The 23,394-nt window shown below is 35.9% G+C and overlaps 1 protein-coding gene across 2 annotated transcripts in view; it reads right to left on the reverse strand.

The window, feature by feature from the left end:
- Positions 1–22,894, reverse strand: part of LOC149839205 (mitochondrial Rho GTPase 1-like) — a 31,490-nt gene extending 8,596 nt beyond the window's left edge. The window contains exons 1-9 of one of the 2 annotated variants that reach the window (XM_090002378.1): positions 22,792–22,894; positions 12,950–13,161; positions 12,586–12,718; positions 12,321–12,467; positions 10,038–10,214; positions 9,656–9,910; positions 7,915–7,983; positions 7,367–7,422; positions 5,650–5,731 (exon numbers count right to left, since the gene is read on the reverse strand). In XM_090002378.1, coding sequence (XP_089858504.1) covers positions 5,650–5,731; positions 7,367–7,422; positions 7,915–7,983; positions 9,656–9,910; positions 10,038–10,214; positions 12,321–12,467; positions 12,586–12,718; positions 12,950–13,152 — 1,122 coding nt within the window. In that variant the 5' untranslated portion in view covers positions 13,153–13,161; positions 22,792–22,894. Of the gene's footprint in view, positions 1–5,649; positions 5,732–7,366; positions 7,423–7,914; positions 7,984–9,655; positions 9,911–10,037; positions 10,215–12,320; positions 12,468–12,585; positions 12,719–12,949; positions 13,162–13,610; positions 13,899–22,791 lie in introns of those variants that run through there. The other variant, XM_090002377.1, reaches the window with a different exon arrangement.
- Positions 22,895–23,394: the final 500 nt, after the last annotated feature.

The following is a 23,394-nucleotide window of genomic DNA, read 5'->3' on the forward strand; positions in this document are numbered from 1 at the left end:
ATATCTAAAATTATAAATAAATAAAAAAAAGTCTTTATTGATGAAGCAACAACCAACAGGAAATAAAAAATCTCAAAAAATAGTGAGTTCATAAAAAATAATAGTGAGTGAGTTCATCAAAAATAAAACTTTAAGCCTTAGGATTTTTCTTCATAAGCTTGAAAATACAACACACATATCTCCAATATTTAAGCCCAAACAGTGAGTTCATCAAAAATAAAACTTTAAGCCTTAGGATTTTTCTTCATAAACTTGAAAATACAAACACACATATCTCCAATATTTTCAAACTATCACAATGTTTTAGCAGTATTTTCATGAAATATTATTAAAGTATTTTGTCATCATTTTTTCAAAATAATGAAAATTTGAAGCATGCAATGATATTATCATGAAACATTGTGATATTTCCCCTTCCTAGATTTCTGATTTAACATCTTTTTCTCAATTTCATATTATTTTTATCTATTATCTTTTTTCTATTTTCCATAGTTTGGCATGAAAGACAGCCTATTTCTATTCTGTTTCCTGACTTTTCCATTTTTTCTCTCTATTCACAATTGCTAAGCTTTTCTCATGGAAAATAGGTGTGCTTGAGTTATCTCATCTAATCGACTCACTGAACATTGATAGTGATATCATGACTAGCTCAAAAATTATATCTTAGTCAGTAGGTTATGTATCCCCTTAACTTAAATGTTAAAGTTTAGCATAAACATGCTACAAGATCAACAATAGCACCTCAACCAAGGTGACTGCAGTCAATCATGTCAAAAGGCTCATCAGAAGCAAAAGAGCTGTGGCATTCCACAATCATCATCATGACTGATTGGTGACTATGCCCTTAAGTAGCAGAGGCTCTAAAATGAACAAAGTCCTTCACACTGTTAAAAGCTGATAAGGCAAAATGTCAGCCAGTCCTTTTTTTTATGATATGCAGGCTGGGGTTAGCCTCTCAGGTCTTGAACATGAGACTCTTTGTTGTGACAGTGCTACTTTACAATCCAGCTATCTCATTCTTTTAGGCCTGTCAACATGTCACCTAGCCCATGTCGACAGACCTAAACAGAAATTCCACAGGTTTCCATGTTGATCATCTATGTCACATAGGTGTGGGTGCGGGGTTGCTGCACTTTAAAAAAATTGGGGTGCGTGGTTGCGGGAGGGTATAAATTTGCGCGATGCAGCACCTTTACTAAGGGGCTTATGGTTTTCCACATTAACTGAAAACAAAAAGAATAAATTAGAATAGTTGAATGCATTTTCTGTGCATGAACTACAGCAAAAAGAGGCGTGTACGCCTCAGTCCGAGGCGCGCCTCGCCTCAAGGCATGCGCCTCAAGGCGTGCGCCTCAAGGCCTATGAGGCGCACGCCTCATGGGTGTTGCGCTTTATACCTGCGCCTCAAGGCACAAAGGCCCTCGCCTTGAGGCGAGGCGCACTTTTTGCGCCTTGAGACGCGTTTTTAATAACACTGCCTCCAGGTAAAACCACTTGGCTCTTAGATTAGAGTGCATCATTTCATATGACCCCAAACATTTTTTTCTCTCTTCGAATATTCTAAAAGTGTGTCACCTTCTTTTGTTTCAACCGCGGATGGTACTTCTCTTGAAATTAAGGGAATTGAAAATTTTGAAACCCAAAACTTCTTTATTCTTAAATATAGACTTATGCCAAAATTGAATTTAAACTTGCTTTCTGTTTCTCAATTCACGGACCTTGGGTGTGACATTTAATTCTCATCTAATAAATGTTTAATACAGGATCACCGGTCCGAGAGATTGATTGGGAAAGGCTCTAGGAAGGGAGACTTGTATTGTGTGGACTCTCTTCAAATTTCTAAAAACACTTTTTGTAATGTGGCCCAGCATAAAGACATAAATGTTTGGTACAAGAGACTTGGTCATCCCAACATTACCAAGTTGTCCTATTTGCATTTTGTTAAAGATCTTTGTAAAAATACTCTCTTGTAAAGATTGCATTCTTGGAAAAATGAGAAGTATGCCCTTTAGACAAAGAACTATGTTTAATACTAAACCTTTTGAAATTATTTATTCGGATGTTTGGGGACCGGCACCCGTCATATCCAAAGGAGGTTTTGCCTACTATGTGATTTTTGTGGATGATTTTTCGCGGTATTGTTGGATATATTTTCTGAAACATAAGCATGAAGTTTTTTCATGTTTTAAATCATATCATATGATGATCAAAAATCAATTTAATAGTAATTTAAAGATATTTAGGACCGATTCCGGAGGTGAATATCTCTCAAATGAGTTTAAGGAATATCTTGAAGATTATGGCATTGTCCATCAAAGATCGTGTCCTAAGACCCCACACCAAAATGGTTTGGCCGAAAGGAAGCATAGGCATATCATCGAAACCACTAGAACCCTTCTTATTTCTCAAAGTATTCCAAAAAAATTTTGGGTCGAGGCGGCTCTTGCTTCCATTTATCTTATTAACCGTCTTCCATCCAAAAATTTAGATTAAATTTCTCCTTTTAAGATTTTATATGAAAAAGAACCTGATTACAATAGATTGAGAGTTTTTTTTTGTAAGTGCTTTGTTCTTACAGATAAAAATGATAAACTCTCACCAAAAGTCATTCCTTGTGCTTTTCTTGGCTATTCCGAAACCCAAAAAAAAATTTGTTGTTATGACACAAAGAATGATAAATTATATGTCTCAAGGAATGTAATTTTTTCTATTATCTAAGGATGATGATATCTCTAGCGATGATGAATCAACATATAACAATGACAATGAAGTGGTTGTGATCAACAATAATTCTAACCCTTCTACCTCTCAAGAAGAAAATGTATCTAGAGACCCTATCACCTATTCTCATAGAGATAGAAGCACCTTTAGAAGTGCTATTGAGCAATATAGTGAACCTAGTGAATCTATTTCCACTCATGATTCAAGTCTTAGGAGAATTGAAAGAACTAGAAGGACTCCCTCCAGATTCGTATCCTTTAATTTCTTCTCTCCTAAATATCGGGCTTGCTTAAGTGCCATTCACTCATATTTTGAACCAAATTTTTTTGAAGAAGTCAAACGATGTATTGAATGGAGAGAAGCCATGGAGAGTGAACTTCAAGCTCTTAGGAAAGCTAACACGTGGGAATTTCAAACGCTTCTCAGTGAAAATAAAACTATAGGATGCCGATGGGTGTTCAAAGTCAAGACCAAGAGTGATGGTTCTCTTGAGAGGTATAAAGCTCGTCTAGTAGCTAAAGGGTATAGTCAACAATATGAGATTGACTATGAAGAGACATTTGCTCCAGTAGCTCGTATGGTTAGTGTTAAATGTCTTATCACTGTTGCTTCAATTCGAAAATGAAATATTTATCAAATGGATGTCAAAAATGTCTTTTTAAATGAAGACCTTAATGAAGAAGTTTACATGGATGCTCCACCTGGTATGGAAATCTCTAAAAATAAAGTTTTTCGTCTTCGTAAAGCTCTTTATGGCTTGAAACAAGCTCCCAAGGCTTGGCACGATAGGTTTAACAATATAATGACTAAAAATGGTTTTTCTTCATGTTATACTGATACTGCATTATTTGTTAAGAAATCTGATGCATGAATTGTTATCTTATTGTTATATGTTGATGACATGTTGATAACAGGATATAATACTAAAGGAATCAAAAGTATTAAATCTATTTTGACTTCGAAATTTGAGATGTCAGACTTAGGTTTTTTGACATATTTTTTGGGTATTGAGGTTGCTTATTCTCACAGAGATTATTTTTTGTCTCAAACTAAACTTGCTTGTGAGATTCTTGACAGATCAGGAATCACAGATGATAAGGTTTGTGAAACTCCTGAAATAGTGGGTTCGAAGATGAAGATTGATGATGGCATTCTTCTAAAAGATCCCACACCTTGCAGAAAATTGGTTGGATCCCTAACATATCGAGATGGACTGCCACTATGTTCGTGAAGAATATTTAAGAAAAACCATTGACCTTCCTTATGTTACATCAAAATATCAACTGGCAGACTTCTTAACCAAGGCGTTGTGCTCTCCAAGATTTAACTTCCTTCTTGGCAAACTTTCGGTTGTGTCACCCTAAATTTGAGGGGGGTGTTAAAATATGGTGTATCTTGTGTGTGTGTATATAATATATATATATATCTCATATATATATATGTATATGTATCTATCTAAGTATATATATATATATATATAAATATATATCTCAAACTCAATAAGGGTATTTATGTAAATCCACATGTTTTACACATATTCTCATTTGAGAATATGTTGTAATTTGTTTTCCTATTTTTCTATTTGTCTTTTTCCTTTTTTTCCTTTTTACTTTTTCATAAAGTGTACCATGGGGTGTCCCCACTACACAAGTTGGAAGCCCCTCAAACGGTTACTTTTCTAACCGTTGGAGGGGCTCCAACATGTGTATTGGAGCCCCCCCATGTCTCCATATCATTATAAATAGGGGTGAACCCCTTTAGGTTTTACCATGCTTTTGTAAAGCCCCTCTTGGGATCTCATATATTGAAGTTCATATTTTTTTATGCTTTTGTGCATGTGTATCCGTGCCTTTGTGCACTTGTGAGTGTTCTTCTTTGTGCCTTTGTGCACTCTTTGTTTTTCTTGTATTGTGTTGATACACAAAATCTCTTTTTATAGAGATTTTCACACTAAACATGTTGATAAATAGATTGCAATTAATTTTAATATTCATTTACTGAAGCAAAGTTGCAGAGTCATCCCTTAGTTTATCAATAGTTGGTTAGAAGCTTAACCTATATGATCATTTTCAAGCCTAATATTGTGTCATTTATGTGGTGAGTCAATTCATGAGTACTCAACCAATCCACATAACGATTGTAATGATCATCATACTGGTCATGGTATAAAGGCATTTGCACTTTCCAATCCATTATATATGGAACAGGGCTTGGTATTTAACTCATCCCTTCAATTCATTGTAATATGGATATAACTTTCAGGTGTCTATCCCGTTGAACATTAGTGTTCTCAACTAATGAAGAAACTTTTCTGTTATTTCATTTTTCCTCCCTCTCCTTAATCACAACTCATGACCACAACATAAGATACTTTATGACAGAAACATAACGAGAACTAATCTTTTAATACATAACCAGGACCATGGAACAAAGCAAGACAATCAAACAGCCAAAAACCTACAAGAGAACAACTTTGAGTCTTTTGACATTGAAACCTCAGGTAAGAAGCAAACTCTGAAGCTTGAACAAGCCCATAAATGACCAAATCAAGCTACCCATGAGCAGATCCATTCATAACAGATATACCTACAAGATCAATGAGTTGTATCGCAGATACAATAAATGATTGAAGATAATCATCTGCTTGTTCACACACAAAACTCAGGAGAAAATAGGGGACTAATGATTCAAAGAAGTGCAGTTCAAGAATATAAAACCATAATAATTGCCAGAGATACAGCAAAGGAAGCCCCTCCAGTGCTTAATAACCACATTTATTGAAAGCTCCACACAACAGACAAAACACATCAGAAGCATCACAGGTAATCTAATAAAATGCATTTACAACTAGGAAAAAAGGAAACTAAGATAGGATGTCATCACATGATGAATCAAATCCAGTTGAATCCACAAGCATATCAATTATACCTGTGACAGAAAGCCATTTAACGTTAAACCACCAATTGCATTCTTCTCAACGGCATCTTTGTAGACACTTCCACTCCAGGGGCTGTAGTACAAAAAAGAAAAGTTATGAATGACAAAAAACATGGAAAACTAGTTATCAAAGTGAGAGAGAGAGAGAGACCAGTATCATGATCACGTTGAAAAGAACTAATGGTACACCTTATTTTCAAATCAATCCATCAACCATTTGGCAATAAGGAAAACTGACCACAATCAAATGGTACTATAGTAGCTAGGGATGTAAACAGGTTGGATTGGGGTCAAATGTGAGCATTACCCTATCCGACTAATATGATATATACTAATTGAAGCCTGATTCAGATTCGGACTCCAACAAGAAAAAAGGAAAATTGAATCTGAGTCCAATTGAAAATGAAATAACCGAATCCGACCTGAAACCCGATTAAATTGATTTGGGTAAGATCTGCAGTGCATTCTGTGACAAAGTGTGGTGCTGTGCAGGTTAGTTGGCAACATTCAAAAAAAAAGTTTATTGCTTGTGGGGTCTTAAGTTCGACTCTCATGGTCAGTCATTTTTTTATGAAAACATAAGAACTTTTGAGAATCCGGTCAGGTCCTAACTTGAAACTGAGTTCGAACCAGCATCCAACCGGGAAAAAACGAATCCGATCCGAATTCTTAATTGGATTCAGTTTTTTGAATTAAACCCGATTAATTGGGCTCTGGTTGGTTGGACATCCGGCCCAAACCCGAACTATCGACATCCCTAATAGTAGCTTGAAGTACATTGAAGACAAATTCGAAATAACCCCTCATAATTTTTAACTTAACGAGCAGTAAGGAACGACCCCATTCCTACCTACCTCTCCAAGACAGACTCTTTAGCGACCATAAAGATGATTACAGCAACATAAAAAACAACAACAATACGCATGATGCATATGATGACAGACAATGAGATCTCTTGATAACGTCATAGTGATGATAAAAATGATGGTGAAAGAAGAGGGGGAGGAAGAGAGACAGAGAGAGCGCTTGTGATAATGGAGATTATGATGACAACCAAGACCTAAGTGGGCTCCCAAATGGTGATGATGAGCATGAAGGTCACTATGCATGTGTGCATGATTGGGGGCAGTACATGGTTGTTTTATGTTTCACCATGATGGCATACGGCATGATGACACACATAAACACCTAGAGTTTGAGCATTCCAACAGTTAAATCTTTTAACTATTTTCATTGCCCTACAGTGTGATACTACATGTAAATAGTCACCAAGAAAAACTGACATGCTAATTGTTATGGGTGAGCGCATATGAAATAATGGTCACAGGGAAATCTAGCATTCAGAAAATATCAGAATCATGTTGGCAACTTGGCATATACACAATTCTGAAAAATCCCAGTAAAAAATGTTGTAAAATTTTTATTGAAGGTATTTGTGAGAGGACATGAAAACTAGGAAAAAACAAAGATTTCCAATTTTGTTATGAGTTTTTGTTTTAAGAAATGACAACTACACCCGTGCTAGAGATAACTGCAAATGGCATTTTCCCCTCTAGAAAAATCTACCAACAATCAGTATGAAGTATGTCTGTCATAGAAACGTAAGAACGGATGTGACTTCACAACTATTTATACAGTCTATGTACTGAGCAAACTGACAGGCAGTTGCATAAATTATGCACCAAAAAGCGAGAAACAAGAAACTTACTTTTCAGGAGCAGTTGAGAACAGATCTTCAAGTTCAGATGGCCGCAATGCCCCATCCTGGCAATCATGAGATCCACCCTTAGGAAACATAAACTAACTGAAAATATTATCCCAAATATCCAATACTCTATGCAATTTCATTGCATTTTTGGGAGTAACAAAACAAAAAATGATGAGTAATCATTTTCACTTGAAGTCTCAACAAAATATATAACTTCTTAATTTGTAATAGAAGGCTGTATGTAACAGAAAATAACTGTCAAAAAAGGAGGTTCAGAAGCAAGTGCGCAAAACGAGAATCTCTGAAAAGAGCAGCAGGATACTTATTAATAACATAAAAAACAATAAAGTAGCAGAAAAAGCAGACGGAACATATTGCAGTAGCTAAGCAAACAACCAAGATTAGGGAATCAAAGAATATAATTGAGCATGTTGAAGGCTTGATTGCAATAGATACTTGAAAGCAGATATGATAAAATCGGGAGAATTTGCATGTCAAATATAAAAATTAAGCATCCAAAAGAGTATGCGGGTCAAAGAGATACATACACAGTCCACATCAAACAATGAAAAGATCCTTTTGAGGAAATCTAATGCATCACTTGACAATTCGACACTCTGCAACACAAAATAAGCAATCAGATTGTAAGTCTAAAAGTTAGTTAACATGTTAATGCATCCAAACATGCTTGAACTTGTTTGTAATTACATGTTCCTATATAAATATGTGTGCTTAGAAGCACATGAGAATGTAAATGTTTTTATAATAAAAAGCAAATTTAGAAATGACAAAAGGATCCTTGAATTTAACAAAAAATCTGTCACACGGATACTCTATTTTGGTTCCTGTATCATGTCCCCTTATATACTAGTCATATTGAAAACTTCATAAAATGGCTGCATCCTGTATCCATAGCTGTATCCATGTGACATAGCAAGTCACACGCATGTTATATTTTAAAGTAATTACAGGAAATAGTTTATTATTTATTATTTAACCTTCAATGCAATTAAAATTGGTTAACAGCAGTTTCCTTGAGGGTGTAAATGTGTTCAGTTTTAATTAAGGTACAACTCTCGTATAATTGGAAACAAGCTTTGGAATCACCCAGCTTCCAGCCTCCCAAGCAACTCCCAGGAAGCATGCTTTCGAGGTTATGCAGCAACATCCAACAACCATGTGCTGCAAAAGATAAGTTCATTGATGCAACTCTACCACAATTTCTAAGGGTAGATACCATGCAAATTTCATAATAAAAGCAGTTCCAGTGGACTTGAGAAAGACCAAAATTACACATATCTAAGTAATGTTCACATAGAGAAGATGGATATCTCTGAAGCAAGCCCGTTCAAAGAAAAAGTCAGGGAAAACTATCGACAAGTCACAGGAGCCGGAATCGTGTATCTTATGTATACTAAACTAATTTTCATTGATGGTTTAGAGACCTCAATAAATGGAAAATTTTCAAACACATCTGGATTTTCATCAGAACTGAAGGCATCTCACTTTTAAACTAATGCCCCACCTACCTAAGCCTTTGTTGGGCTAACTCAAAAACCAAATATCCATCCTCCATCTTTTGTTGCAATTCTTATTAGCAGGATGCAGAAATGACATTCTCTTTAATCCTTAAAGAAATTCCCCAAAGTTTCTTTTAATTGGTGATTCATCCCCTTCCAACAGAGGCTATTAGTGGGTTCTCTCTCCAAATCATCATATGAGTTGTGAAATCTTGTAGTTATCAGATCAAGGTGAAGAAGAATCCACAAGATTACTAGCTTGCATAACCATAAGAGAAGAAGATGCATGCTTCGCAGATAATGACTCCAATTATGGACAATACTGACCATAAGAGTCCCATAGTTTTGCCGGTATTACTACCAAGGATGGCCTTGTGTTGTACTAAGCTAAAAGTACTCATATACACCTATGAGTAATGTGAGAAATGAAAGAGTGTGAAGGCATAAAAGAAGCAAACATTAAAATGGTACAATAAAGGGTTAAAGGTATTTGAAGACTAGTGAAGGCAAAATGGCATGGCACAGTTGGATATAGAGCAAAATAATCTTTTTTTCACATGGTTGCCCTTTTTAGCAAAATTGAGCATTTTTATTAGTCTAAAATCAAGGTGCCCATTTGTTTTTGATAAAAAGTTGGATGGGCCTTCTAACAACTCCCTAACTTAAACCCAGGATGGATTTGTTTTCAAGGGTTACACTGTAAAGGAAGTTCATTGGCTAATAAATAGAAAACAATGAAAATCAAAGATTTATATGACAAGAGTTATACCTGATCAGGGGCCCGCCTGAATTGTGCAATTGGAAGAACATCATCCCTAAGCTTGATATCATTGTCATAATCAAATTTCCTCAGAACAGTCCAAGTCGTTTCCAGACGCCCCTTTTCAATAAATAGTGCATGGAGGAAAAGGAACCCAGTCAAGGTGAGACCATGGTCACTAACCCCTTCAGGAAGCTTATCTTGGACAACTTTCTTGACACCCATTATTTCACTTGGTTGCAGTGGAGCATTGAAACACTTAACCTGCAAACATATGGCTCGAGATAACAAAGCTTCATTTGTGCTGACTAAGCAACATTCAACTTAAAGGAAAATTTCCTGAAATCAATCATATATCAGAAGCCACTATTAGAGCAGAAGTTTTAGGCACCTGAAAATCATTCAACTCCTGATCACTTAAAGCACCATCTTTGTCATTATCACAAAGAATGAATATACGTTTCAAGGCTCTGACACATCGAGGCTTTAAGGTCTGTGTTTCTTGATCAAATAGAGGACCTGTTGGATGAAGTACTGCCTTCTGAGCATAATAGAAGACCTCAGGCACCTGTAAAATGCACAAGACTCAAGCATTTCTTTAGTGCTGGAATGAAGTTTGGGGGCAACCATTTCCCAAAAATAAGCATCGGATTACACAATTTATATATAACAGCAAAAGTTAATGGACCATCATAATGAAAAAAGGTTGCACCTAGTACCTAGTATTGAAATCCAATTCCATAAAAGGATGATGGATGGCAACTCAAACAAAAGAGTTCAAACAGCAAAAAATAATGAGCTTTTCAACACATAACCAGTATTAGAGTGTCCCGTCCTGATGTAACACATCAGTACATGCAAATGATTCCATTTAGAAACAGTCATAATATGACGAATTACAAGCCACAAAGCTTATATGTAATATTATGGACATGACTTCATAAATTTCTTTAGCATGATATGTGTTACTTATAAACCTCAATGTTAAATTCCATGAACTGCAGCATGTGCCTCTCCCAAAGACTAAGCATGGTCAGGCATAAAAAACATTTTTAATCTCTATCTTAGCTTCATACAGGGGTATTTCACCATTATAGCCACCACAAATCTTCAAAAAACAGAAATTTCAACACATCCTATATCAAATAACTGGTTTAAGTTTTCTCCAATCGTTTCACTCTCTGACTAGACGCCCACACCAATTTAAGTTCTATCCAGTGTCCAATTATAGCACCGAAATAATCCAAAATGCAGTTACAAGAAGACCTAACTCCTAAAGATGTTCATCTGGATCTACAAAAAAGAAAAAGAGAATATAAGGAAGAGTCTAACGCCAGAATCTCAGTTAGCCCCCCTCAAAAGAGGGGGAAACAGCAATTACAATCTACTTTTAAACTAAACCATGAATATCAGAATATGTACAAAAACCATGAAGCCAACTTTTTAAGTTGCCCAAAGCTGCCAAATAAAGTTAGGTGTCCATCAATTTGGAAATAGACAAATCAGTAGATAAAATATCTTGAAAAAACTAAAATTAACCCACAGCTCAATGTCATTCTTGTTGGTCAGTCCTGATTGCAGTTTCAACTCCTCAAAAGCCAAAAGGTTGAAATTAAATCACAAAACCATTGAAACCATCTAATGAAAAAACATTCAATGTGGAAAAATTCCTACAAAGACACCACTGTTCCATTGCTTGTCAAGTATTTTTGTGGGTATTCCTTTTCTTTTTCTTTGTCTTCATGTTTCACATTTGCTCCATTTGTTTTTCAGATTATTATATGCTAAATTGGCTTATGAGTTTTGCCTAAAATCCATATCCTAGAGTTGTTCTTTCATGTAAAGTTAGCTCTCACAAAAGAGTTCCCAAAAATCTTCATACATAATTACATACAACCCCAGCAACTTGACCAGGTGCACCCCCTTCCGTCAACCAGCTTTGCACACATATGAGCTCTATCCTTTACATTCAGATGACCAATGCTTTAGCTCAGCATTCATTTTGATTAAGAAGGTCCATTTTGTCGTCGAGAGAGAAAGAATGGACCCAAACTCCGCCTCACTTCTTGACAGCCCACACAAGGTTATGGACATCATCATCCAGCCTTATTCAGACCACATCCATTCTTTCCTGTATAAATCTAGAGCCTCCATCACCCTATAGCCAAGGTTGTGACATATAGTGTAAAAAACATTTGTCCCACTCAAGCAATGTCAAGTATTTGATGGTCAATAGACTCAATACTATTAAATTAAAGATTTAGAAAAGAGAAAGTTATGTAATTTGGCCAGACACGCCTATTTTCCATAAAATAGGTTACATCTAGAATTTTTTATTGTATTGCATATTTTTTTTAACTTTGTCGTCTTGTATTAACTATATTTGAATCAGAAGATTATTCAAAGTGCCTCCAAACTTATCATATAAATTACTTGGATGCCTACTTCTGTAATACAGAGCTTAAGAATGTCTCATTGAAAACCACAAAAGCCATCCTTTCATATATGTAGAGAGATGTGTAACTTATCATTCTCGTAAGCAAATATGCTAAGCACGAGTATATATAAACCCCTTACTGCAATGTAACCTATAATCAAGTGATCAAAAGTAGTCTTTGAATATTGCAGATATCGCTTATGCAGAGAATGTGGAGTGGCCAAAATCAAGCCATACCTGGATTTGCTTTAAAGCAGAACATTCTATGCAAGTCTCAATCTCCCGAAACTGTTGCATGATCGGGGACATTACTTGCTCAAGGCTGGGCTGCTGCTCATCTCGCAGATCCAATTTACAGCCAACAACGATGACAGGAACCTTCACCTGTGCCCCGCGCAACAGGATAAAGAAGTAGGTATAAACAATGGAGGGACGATGAAAGGCCAATTCAGCAAGGCAGATAGCAAAGAAAAACCAGTAACAGGAATAGCAATTGACCAACCTCCAATCTACGAAGTTCAGGGAGCCAAAAGGTGGACAGCCGGTCGAGAGTGTCAGGCCGCTCACATGCATAAGTTAACACAATTGCATCTGCAAGCTTGCACTCTGCCGCAACCTTGTTCCTATCTTCCGGTCTGCAAAAAGTAAAAAAAAAAAAAAACAGAATAGGATTAATTAAAGATGAATGCCTAAAACTCAAAGCCAGGCAATTTCGAAATTTTGCACCATCGTGGATCAGATAAATCACATGGAATGATACAAAAAGATTCACAAGGCCCAAACATAAACAATGATCAATCAACAGAAGAAAAGGAACATGAATCAAATCAAAACACCTGATAATGAAACTTTGAATGCAGACTCACCTGGATGAAGTATCAATTATCGTGAGGGGCACTTTGTCGGGGTAATAATCCACGGGCAGTCGGGTGGGCGGCAAGACCGGCTGAACCGATGGGGAGAAAGACTCCGTTGCCACCGCGATGATCAAGCTGGATTTCCCGGTACCGCTATCCCCGACAACGACGATTCGGACATTGTTCCGACCACTGGGGTTCGCGTTGGCCATTGCGAACACCTAAACCAAAACGAAACCCAACCAAATTTCTGAGTACGCCTTTCCACCATCCGATCCCAAAAAACCAGTTCCGATGCAGCGAAAAAATAATAAACCAAATAACAGGGAAACGATTAAAACTAGAACCCCTGTTTGATGGAATTCTTCCAAACAACATGCACTAAACCCCTAATTCACTATAAACGAGCTGCAACTAATAAATACAGATCAAACAAGGAATTTCCCATGATTAACCGATAATTTGCGAAAGTCAGATAATTGGGGAATCAGAAAAATCGAGAAAAAAGACTCTCTCTCTCTCTCTCGGACTATGATTTCTACATATCCTTCATTCCAAACAGTTGCAGAAAAAAAAAACGTAATATAAAACAAGTGCAATTCGTGCCTAAAAGTCGATATTTAAAACGATGGGGATAACGAAAAAGGGTAGAGCTATACAGAAACAATACCTGGTCGAAAGAGAAGCTATCGATGGGGGTTGCGTTCTTGGGCGCTCTTCTTCTGAGGAGGGAGGGAAGGAAACCTTAACCCTAACCCTAACCCTAACCCTAACCCCAATTGACTTGGGAAAGAAGACTCTCTCTCTCTGTCTCTCTCTGTCTCTCTCTCTCTCTCTCTCTCTCTCTCTCTCTCTCTCTGTGAAAACGGCAGAAGAAAGGAAAGGGTTTTTGTTCTGGCTTCCTCCAAGTTGATTACAGAGATGCCCTCCTGAATTAGCGTATTTGGTCTCGCCCCCCTCTCTGGGATGTCAATGAATCGGATTCCATCCCATATCCGACCCAATTGGATTCCATTTAGTTTAGTTGCATTTGGTAAGCCAACATCATATCGGATAATCCAATGCAAATATAGTTTGATTTTGTGCTAAACCATAATAGTGGTGGTGGTGGTGGTGGAATCCATACCAGCCAATTCTATAAGCCTTATTCGGTGTATTGCGGAGTTATTTATAGGCCCTCGTTATGCTTCTGCCGAGCATGAAACTATTTATTTCCACCACCAACCCTGAAAACTTCTTAAGACGTCAGACAAAGTGAGAACCGAAACTTTGTGGAATGTGATAAATATCTGAAATTGTTTACATGCAAAAAGGGGAGACTTGGTATGAGCTTTTGACCAGCCGAGTTTGAATCTGTTTAGCCAACATCCGATTAGTCAAATATGGTATTTCCCATCAGAATCCGAACCATTTACATCCTTATTAGTCTCTTATATACAAACTAATCCGATATCGGGCCTTGTGGCTGATCCAAAATCTAAGTTTTGTGAAACTAAATAGCTCCTATGTGGTGTTTTTTATTTCATAGTGACATTTGTATAATAATACCAAATATGCTCAAAATGTGCTGAAATTTGTGTGCTTTGTATGTGAGATTTGCAAAGGCATATGACACGATCTTGAAAAATACGGCCATGATCCGCATTCAATTCTATAATAAGTTTATCTATATAAGTATGAATATAATCAAAACAAATAGTTTGTGGCATTAACTTAAGGTCCAAATCCTAAGAATAATGTGTCAGATTATGCTTATATACTTGACTAAAGTCGATTCATTTTATAACTCCAATCCATTTGTATGTTTCTTTGTTATGTTCTTAAATGACAAAGGAAAATAAGTCATAAAGCACTTAAAATACTTCTTATTTTCATAACTGAAGTTGACTCTTTACCTAGTTTTATTACACTAGTGTTTAATTGTTTAGTTGGCAAACAATATTTGAACCAACACATTTTCATGTGCATTTAAATAGTACTCACGAGATATATTCACAAATTTATCTTTTCAATTGTAAGTGATTGGTTGATTTCACCGTGGTGGAAAATTTGGAAGGAGCACAGCAACCTGACTTTTTTTTTCTTTTGAAAGTCAAGCTGGGGTTAGGCAGACTCCTACCAGATATCTCTTAAGCTTCATGTGGTAGATGGATTCGAACACGGGCCTTCAGCTTGGCACAAGACCCTGCTTACCACATGGGATACCACCTAGGTGGTACAACAACCAACTTTTTAATAACAACAACCTCGACTACCTTAAGATCGTGCAGCGCATCTAGCTTCATATGTTTTTTTGTTGTGTGTTCGGTGTTCTCTTATCGCCGTTTCTGAATACTGTTAATAGTATTCTTTTATTCTTGTAAAAAAACACCCAACTAAAATTTCAGGGATACTGAGTTTTATATGGAACAAATTCGGCAACAAATACAAGTTGATATTACCATTGTGTTATTTTGATGTAAACCTGATACCAGCTGATGTAGACCAAGAGGGCTTGATTTACGATAAAATGCTATGTTATTCTACTATGAAAACTAAAAAAAAAGTATACTAGAAAAAATAAGAAATAACCCAATTAAAATTCTCAAATCAACTTCAACTCTAGAGATATTTGCTCTGCCTTCTTTCATAGCTTCCCGTGTTCTTGCCTAGACAACTTGGTACTCGTTTTTGTCATTTGTTGCTCCTTAAATTGAATGCCTCAAAAATGAAGAAACCAACAAGATCTTTCCTTGAATGAAATCTATACCAATTGATGTAAATCAAGAGGGTTCTATTTATGATAAAACTATGCTACCCGACTTTTATGCACAAAATCCAAATAAAAGCAGAAAATGTTGAAAGAAATTACAAAAAAATAATAAATAACTGAAAATAACAATTGCAATAATCTTATAAAATCTCAACTTTGTTTTTTACATAAGGCTTTCACCCTTTTATAGATGAGGTCTCTCAAATCCCAATCAAAGTAAACTACCCAATTTGATAAATTCTTAAAAAAGATAAAATGCATCCTAATTAATATATGGATTAAGTATAAGGATCCAATATCCATTACAAAATGTCTTAAACATGAAAAATGACCCAAACAATAAAAATATCCAACAATATCAAAATAGATCCAATTTAATCCTTATAGACCTGAGTCTTCTGCTCCACTCCTGCATAATTATCAATGGGGCTCGATTTATGATAAAATGATATGTTACCCTACTCATATGAATGAAAACCTCAAAAAAATATACAACAACAACAACAACAACTACGCCTTCATCCCAAAACAATTGGGGTCAGCGATATGAACCAAAAAAGAAATTCATTTTGGGTCTTCCACATGAATCCTTTTCCTCCAATCATTTCTATCCAACGCCATGTCCTCGGTGAGGTTCAAAGCATTCATATCCTTTCCTATCATCTCCATCCAAGTCTTCCTAGGCCTACCCCGACCTCTTTTAACTAATATATTTTCCCATTTCTCCAACCTTCTAACTGGAGCATCATTAGGCCTTCGCCGAATATGTCCAAACCACCGTAAACGATTCTCTCGCATCTTATTTTCAATGGGCGCAACACCTACCTTCTTACGTATCTCTTCGTTCCGAATCTTATCTTTTATTGTATTTCCACACATCCATCTAAGCATCCGCATCTCAGCTACACTCATTTTTTGAATATGATGTCTCTTGGCAGCCCAACATTCCGTACCATATAGTAAAGCGGGTCTAATAGTCGTCCTATAAAACTTTCCCTTCAACCGCAATGGCATTCTACGATTGCACAGCACTCCAGTAGCACTTTTCCATTTCATCCACCCAACCTTTATCCTATGATTTACATCTCCATCAATTTCTCCATACTTTTGAATGATGGATCCCAAATATTTGAAATAATCATTCACCGGTATATCTTGCTCACCAAGCTACACTACACTCCCATCACTACTTCGTTGCTTACTAAACCGACATTCCATATATTCAGTCTTACTCTTACTCAACTTAAAACCTCTAGCTTCCAATGTCTGTCTCCATAATTCTAACTTAGCATTAACCCCAGCTCTAGACTCATCAATCAAAACAATATCATCAGCAAACAACATACACAGCGGTACATTATCTTGAATTGATCTCGTAAGCTCATCCATCACTATCGCAAATAGGAAAGGGCTTAAAGCAGATCCTTGATGTAACCCAACCGTTATCGGAAAATTGGTTGTCACCCCTCCACAAGTGCGGACATTGGTTACTACTCCTTCATACATATCTTTAATTATACTAATGTACTTGAGAGAAACACCTTTCTTCATCATTGTCCACCAGAGAACGTCCCTAGGTACTCTATCGTATGCCTTCTCTAAATCAATAAAAACCATATGCAAATCTTTGTTCCTCTCTCTATATCTTTCAATAAGTTGTCTAAGAAGATGTATAGCTTCCATAGTTGATCTTTCAGGCATAAAACCAAATTGATTCTCCGATATCATGACAACCTTCCTCAACCTAGACTCAATCACCCTCTCCCAAAGTTTCATAGTATGACTCATGAGTTTTATACCACGATAGTTTGTGCAATCTTGTATATCACCCTTATTCTTATATAAAGGCACCAAAGTACTCTTCCTCCACTCATTAGGCATCTTATTTGTTCGCCAAATCAAGTTAAAAAGATTTGTCAACCATTCTAAACCTTTCTCTCCCAAGCATTTCCAAGCCTCGATAGGTATACCATCTGAGCCAACTGCCTTTCTTGATTTCATTTTCTTCAAAGCCTCTGCAATTTCTTTCTTTTGAATCTTGCGCATGAAGTCACGATTTATCTCATGAAAAGGAATGGAGAAGTCTCCAAGATCTTGAGCATGACTATCATTAAATAGCTTATCAAAATAATCTTTCCATCTCTCCTTAATCTCCTCATCTTTGACTAAAACCCTTTGCGTTTCATCTTTGATACATCTAACCATACCCAAATCCTTCGATTTCCTATCTCTCATCTTTGCAAGCCTATAAATATCCTTCTCGCCTTCTTTGGTATCCAACTTGTCATAAACCTCCTTATATACCTTAGCCCTCGCGTTTCGAACAACTTTTTTAGCTTCCTTCTTTGCTATCATATACTTCTCCAAATTCTCATTATCACGACTCTTACTTAGATTTCTATAACACTCTCTTTTAACCTTAATAGCTAATTTGACATCCTCGTTCCACCATGATGTATCCTTACCTAGTGGTGCACCACCTTTAGACTCACCCAATACCTCCTTAGCTACTTTTCTCATACCACCCGCTATCTTATTCCACATTGATTCTGAATCCTCCTCGAGACACCAATCAACTTCCTTAACTACCTGCTCTACAAACATTCCTTGTTTAGCTCCTTTCAGTGCCCACCACTTAATTCTAGGATCTATCCTATGTCTATCCCTTTTGCGGCATTGTCTAATTCTAAGATCTAAAATTAAGACTCTATGTTGTGTAGCTACACTTTCTCCCGGTATAACCTTACAATCGATGCAACAACCCCTATCTCTCTTTCTAAGTAGGAAAAAATCTATCTGACTCGTATTAACCCCACTTTTAAATGTTACTAGGTGAGACTCCCTCTTCCTAAACCAAGTGTTTGCTAAGATCATATCATAGGACAAACAAAAATCTAAAATCCTTTCTCCACTTTCATTTCTTTCTCCTATACCATAGCCTCCATGGATATTCTCAAATCCATCCCTACTAATGCCTACATGTCCATTAAGGTCACCGCCGATGAAAAGCTTTTCTCCATAAGATGTCTCTTGTACTACTCCATCTAAATCTTCCCAAAATTGATGCTTAGTGGAATCATCTAAACCTACTTGAGGTGCATAAACACTAATAATATTAATAATATCCGTACCTAATACTAATTTAATAAGTAAAATTCTATCACCCTTCCTACGGACCTCAACTACATTATCTATAAACTGACGACTCATAACAATCCCTACTCCATTCCTATTCCTATTTATTCCTGTATACCAAATCTTATATCCCCAAGGTTCTATCACTTTAGCTTTCTCACCTACCCATTTGGTTTCTTGAAGACATAAAATATCAATCTTTCTCCTACACATAACATCTAATAACTCTACCAACTTACCAGTTAAAGACCCTATGTTCCAAGTGGCTAACCTAATTTTATGGTCTTGGACTAACTTCTTTACCCCCACCCGTCCAACAAAGTGAGGGAACCCTTGCCTATTTGACACCACACCCGGGCGCCGGTGTGACGCGTCGCTTCTGGGCGACGACCTAGCAACCCTTGCACATTTATCACTGCCTCCGGGCCTAGAGAGTACAGCGCGTCGCTCAGTAGGGAACGCCCCAACGAAATTCTCATATTGGTTCATTTTCATAGGATATGACAAAGTTTTTATGCTGGCTGTCACAGGCCTACCGCAACCCTCCTCCTTTATCCGGGCTTGAATATAAAACTGAAAAATAACTGAAAAAACATAAAATAACTTAATTAAGATTTTCAAATCAACTTCAACTATAATGTTCCCAAGACTCCAAAACAATTATTCATAAAAAATAGAAACCCTACCCTATATTGGATCTTGAATATGATTTAAATATCCAAACTAAAAAAAGAATTCAATTTTAACATGCAACTATGGATCCCACTGGATCCTCTCTCACTGAATTCATCATATCCAATCTTCTTGTTCTTCTTGCCTTTCGTTGGATTTGGTGTAACACCTCAGGATTTTTAACCCGAAAAATCCATAATTTTTTTTTTTAAGTCAGTGGAACCTTTTTAACTTTTGGGTCAAAACTTTAGACAGATTACATATCGATCAAACACAATACTACTGGATTTTAATGTGAAGAACATTTCTCATTCATAAACATTCACTTTTCATAAAGAAAATATCACATAATTAAAAAATAATAAGTTCTCAAAACAAAAATAATAAGTGTTCAAAATCCAATTTTCATAAAAGAAAAATGATTGGCACTTTGACGTCACCTCAACTTTCTGCCACCACTCTAGTAAATTATTTATTACCTGAAATTATATAGATGATCAATATGCACAGCCCCCGTAGAAATACAATGACAAAACAAACATGCATAGAAACAAACATATATAAAGCAACATTCTTTTCATACATATTAAATAAATGAACAATCATTAATCCATAAATATGTTTTTCAATATCTATGACACGCAATTCTAAGTCATATATATGATCATTTAACTTATGCATGACTTACCCGTGCAAGCGAAAAATCCACCTTAGGTATGAGTAGCTTACAATTCTTTTATTTACATTTTTTTTAGATGAATGAGCTACTACACTACATGCACAATATACTTTTTTTCTTTTTCACAATACTTTATAGGTACAACATAGACAATATCCGAATTAGATACATGACTAGGGGGTATGTTCAATCAATTTGTCTCTTATTATCTTGTCCATGTATACCTTCTTTGACCCTGCATGAAAGACAATCCCATCGAGAGAGAAATCCCAACACACTCAACCTAATATATCATAATTTTATTTCAATTGAAACATTCTCACGAACATCCTGCAACATCGGTGATAGCTATTTCCTCTCTTTGTGGCTAGAGAAGCAACCCTTTGTGCTTAACAATACCCTACGGAGCTTAGTGTACCATTTTTACTTTCATTATAAGCCACAAGAGAATTTAAAATATACATCACTTATTATTTGATTAATTATCTTGGCATACATGCTTAAATCTTAATTAATCAATTACAAAATCAATGGCTCCCCATATGTATGCTTTTAATTAATCAATCATAAAAAATTAGCGATCACCACTTTGGGCGCTAACACATATCAATTCAATTGATCATACACAAGGTCATGAGCCACATATCTGGGCTCACACATTCAATTTATTTTATATCAAATGAAACTATTACATATTGCATTTTCATCATGGTGTAGTTCTAACATTATGCAAGACATACATGCATCATTAAATCATGCATAAGCATCATGTTAATACATTATATCATGCAACATGCATAAGCATCATGTTAACATATTTTATAATTTTTTTATTTTACAACTTCACATGCATTATTGATTTGGTTTTTCATTCATACATACACTTTTATCTCAAATGACTTGTGGGTCTCGCACTCAAACCCATCAGTGACATGCAAATCCAAGTGCTTAAGTGCACTGCCATTCTCTTACGGTTGTCCCAAGAGCCAAAACATGGCTCGAACACATGAGACCATCTGCATCAGGACAAGTGAGAGAGCAAATCTCATTTGTGAAAGCAATCATCCATCAAAGTATGACATAGACCAAAGTCAAAACAACTAAATTATCAAATCGTAATAAGCATGTTGTTTGTAACTTTCTAAAATTATGAGAACTAACACACAAGGGTCTGAGCATGAAATAAATAAAAAGAGATAGATTTGAACTTGTAATTCACATGGAACTGAACCTAGTTCTAAAGCATAGTTATGTACATTTGTAAGAGAACACACATGAACATGAATATGGAACAACGCATGGTTGCAGGTCTAAAAAAAATATGTGCACAATAGGATTTCTGCTACCCCGGTAGAAATTAGATTTGTTGTTTTTCGCAGCAATTTTTTTCAAAAGCATTTCACAAAGATGCATATCCAAATATGAGCAGAAGCTTATAGAAGTTGCAATGCATTGAAGATTACTAAAGAGCATAGTGTGCAGAAAAACTTCAGAGGTGCACTTATATGTAGGAAAAATTCAGAAGAGAGCCAATGTGCAGAAATCTACAGAAGTGCGTCAATGTGTAGAAATTTGCAGAAGTTATAATGCACAGTACCTATTGCAGGAACCCACTATGTGCACTAAGGTGCATAGTGCAAGAACCCACTATGAGCAGTAAAGTGCATAGTGCAGGAGGAAATCATAAGTGGAGGAGAACACAGGTTTGCAAGTATTTGAAATACCATATATATATATATATATAAAAGCATCTCAGTATCCAAAAATATATATTTTCAAACCTATTGTTCAGAAAAAACACAAGATGATTGATCTTAAAGCAAATTTTGTGTGAGTATAGACACAACAAAACGCATGATGATTGGCCAGTTATAAAGAAAACTATGTGTATATGATCATCGTAAAACGCATGGTATAAACCTTAGGTAAAAGCGCATAGTCTAGACCTAGGCAAAAGCCTAAACGTCTAAATATATATATATATATATATATATATATATATATATATATATATATATATATATATATATATATATATATATATATATATATATATATATATATATATAATTGCAGACATCTGATTATATATATAACAATGCAGAGCTCTAAATAATAATAAAAATACATAGTCCACCAACACAGATCATCACACACATAGACCATTAAGCATTGGCCAGGACCAACCAAATCAATTCATCCAATGTACTATTATTTTTTTTATCATGAACATCATTTATACATGCACAGAGAAACTCTGGCAGGTATGCTATGATTTTTTTCCTATGCAATCCACACATAAAAACACACCATGTACGCTTTGCATTTTTTCTATGTAAACGCACACACACACAAAAATGCAGTAGATATGCTGTGCATTTATTGCGAAGATCAGAAACATATATATATATATATATATATATATAGGGGGTTCGAATATGCTAAAAACGTAGAGTTCTGTCTCACAGGCAAAAATACGTAGGCTGAACACCAAAAAAATACATAAAACCTCACCTTCATAGCATCATACAAAAAGAAAATCTTATAACATGAAAAGGATATCGTTTATGCATCCTAGAACCACACACGTAGACTGAGCTATAGCAAACCTACCTCGCCAAGATTAAACCAAAGCCTGAGTCTGAACACGCAGGTCCACCGGTTGGGTTGGTTGGATCAACCGACTCATACTTCCTCCACAGCAGTTACACACCTCCAATGAAGGTCTCCTTCCAAACGTGAGGATGAAGAAGCAAAAAGGGGGAGAGGGAAAATTGATTTTGAGGAGGGGAAGTAGAGAGATAAGGAGTGTGAAGGGTGTGGTGTGAGAGAGGGTTTAAAGAGAGGTATTTATGCGAGAAGGGTGAGTGTGGAGGAGAATTTATGAGAAAAATAAGGGAGAGGGGGGAGGGTGGGGTGATATGTGGTGTTATGAGAGGGGGTTACACAAGGAACATGAGAGGGGCTTTAAGTAGCCCTCCTCTTCCTAAATGTGACTCTTCATATTCTTTTTTTTAACTTTTACTTTTAAAAGTTTTTAAATATAACTAAAAACTTTTAATTTTATTTTAAAAAATATTTTACTTATATTTTAGCTTCTCATTATATACATATTTATATTGTATATAGATGCCACCAATGAAATTAATTATAGATCCAGATGGATCTAATCCAATTAGCTACAACCGGATCCTTAAATGCAATGAATATAATCCA

The sequence above is a fragment of the Nuphar pumila genome, chromosome 4 (genome assembly GCF_984573655.1).
Source record: "Nuphar pumila chromosome 4, dmNupPumi1.hap1.1, whole genome shotgun sequence".
NCBI classification, from domain to species: domain Eukaryota; kingdom Viridiplantae; phylum Streptophyta; class Magnoliopsida; order Nymphaeales; family Nymphaeaceae; genus Nuphar; species Nuphar pumila.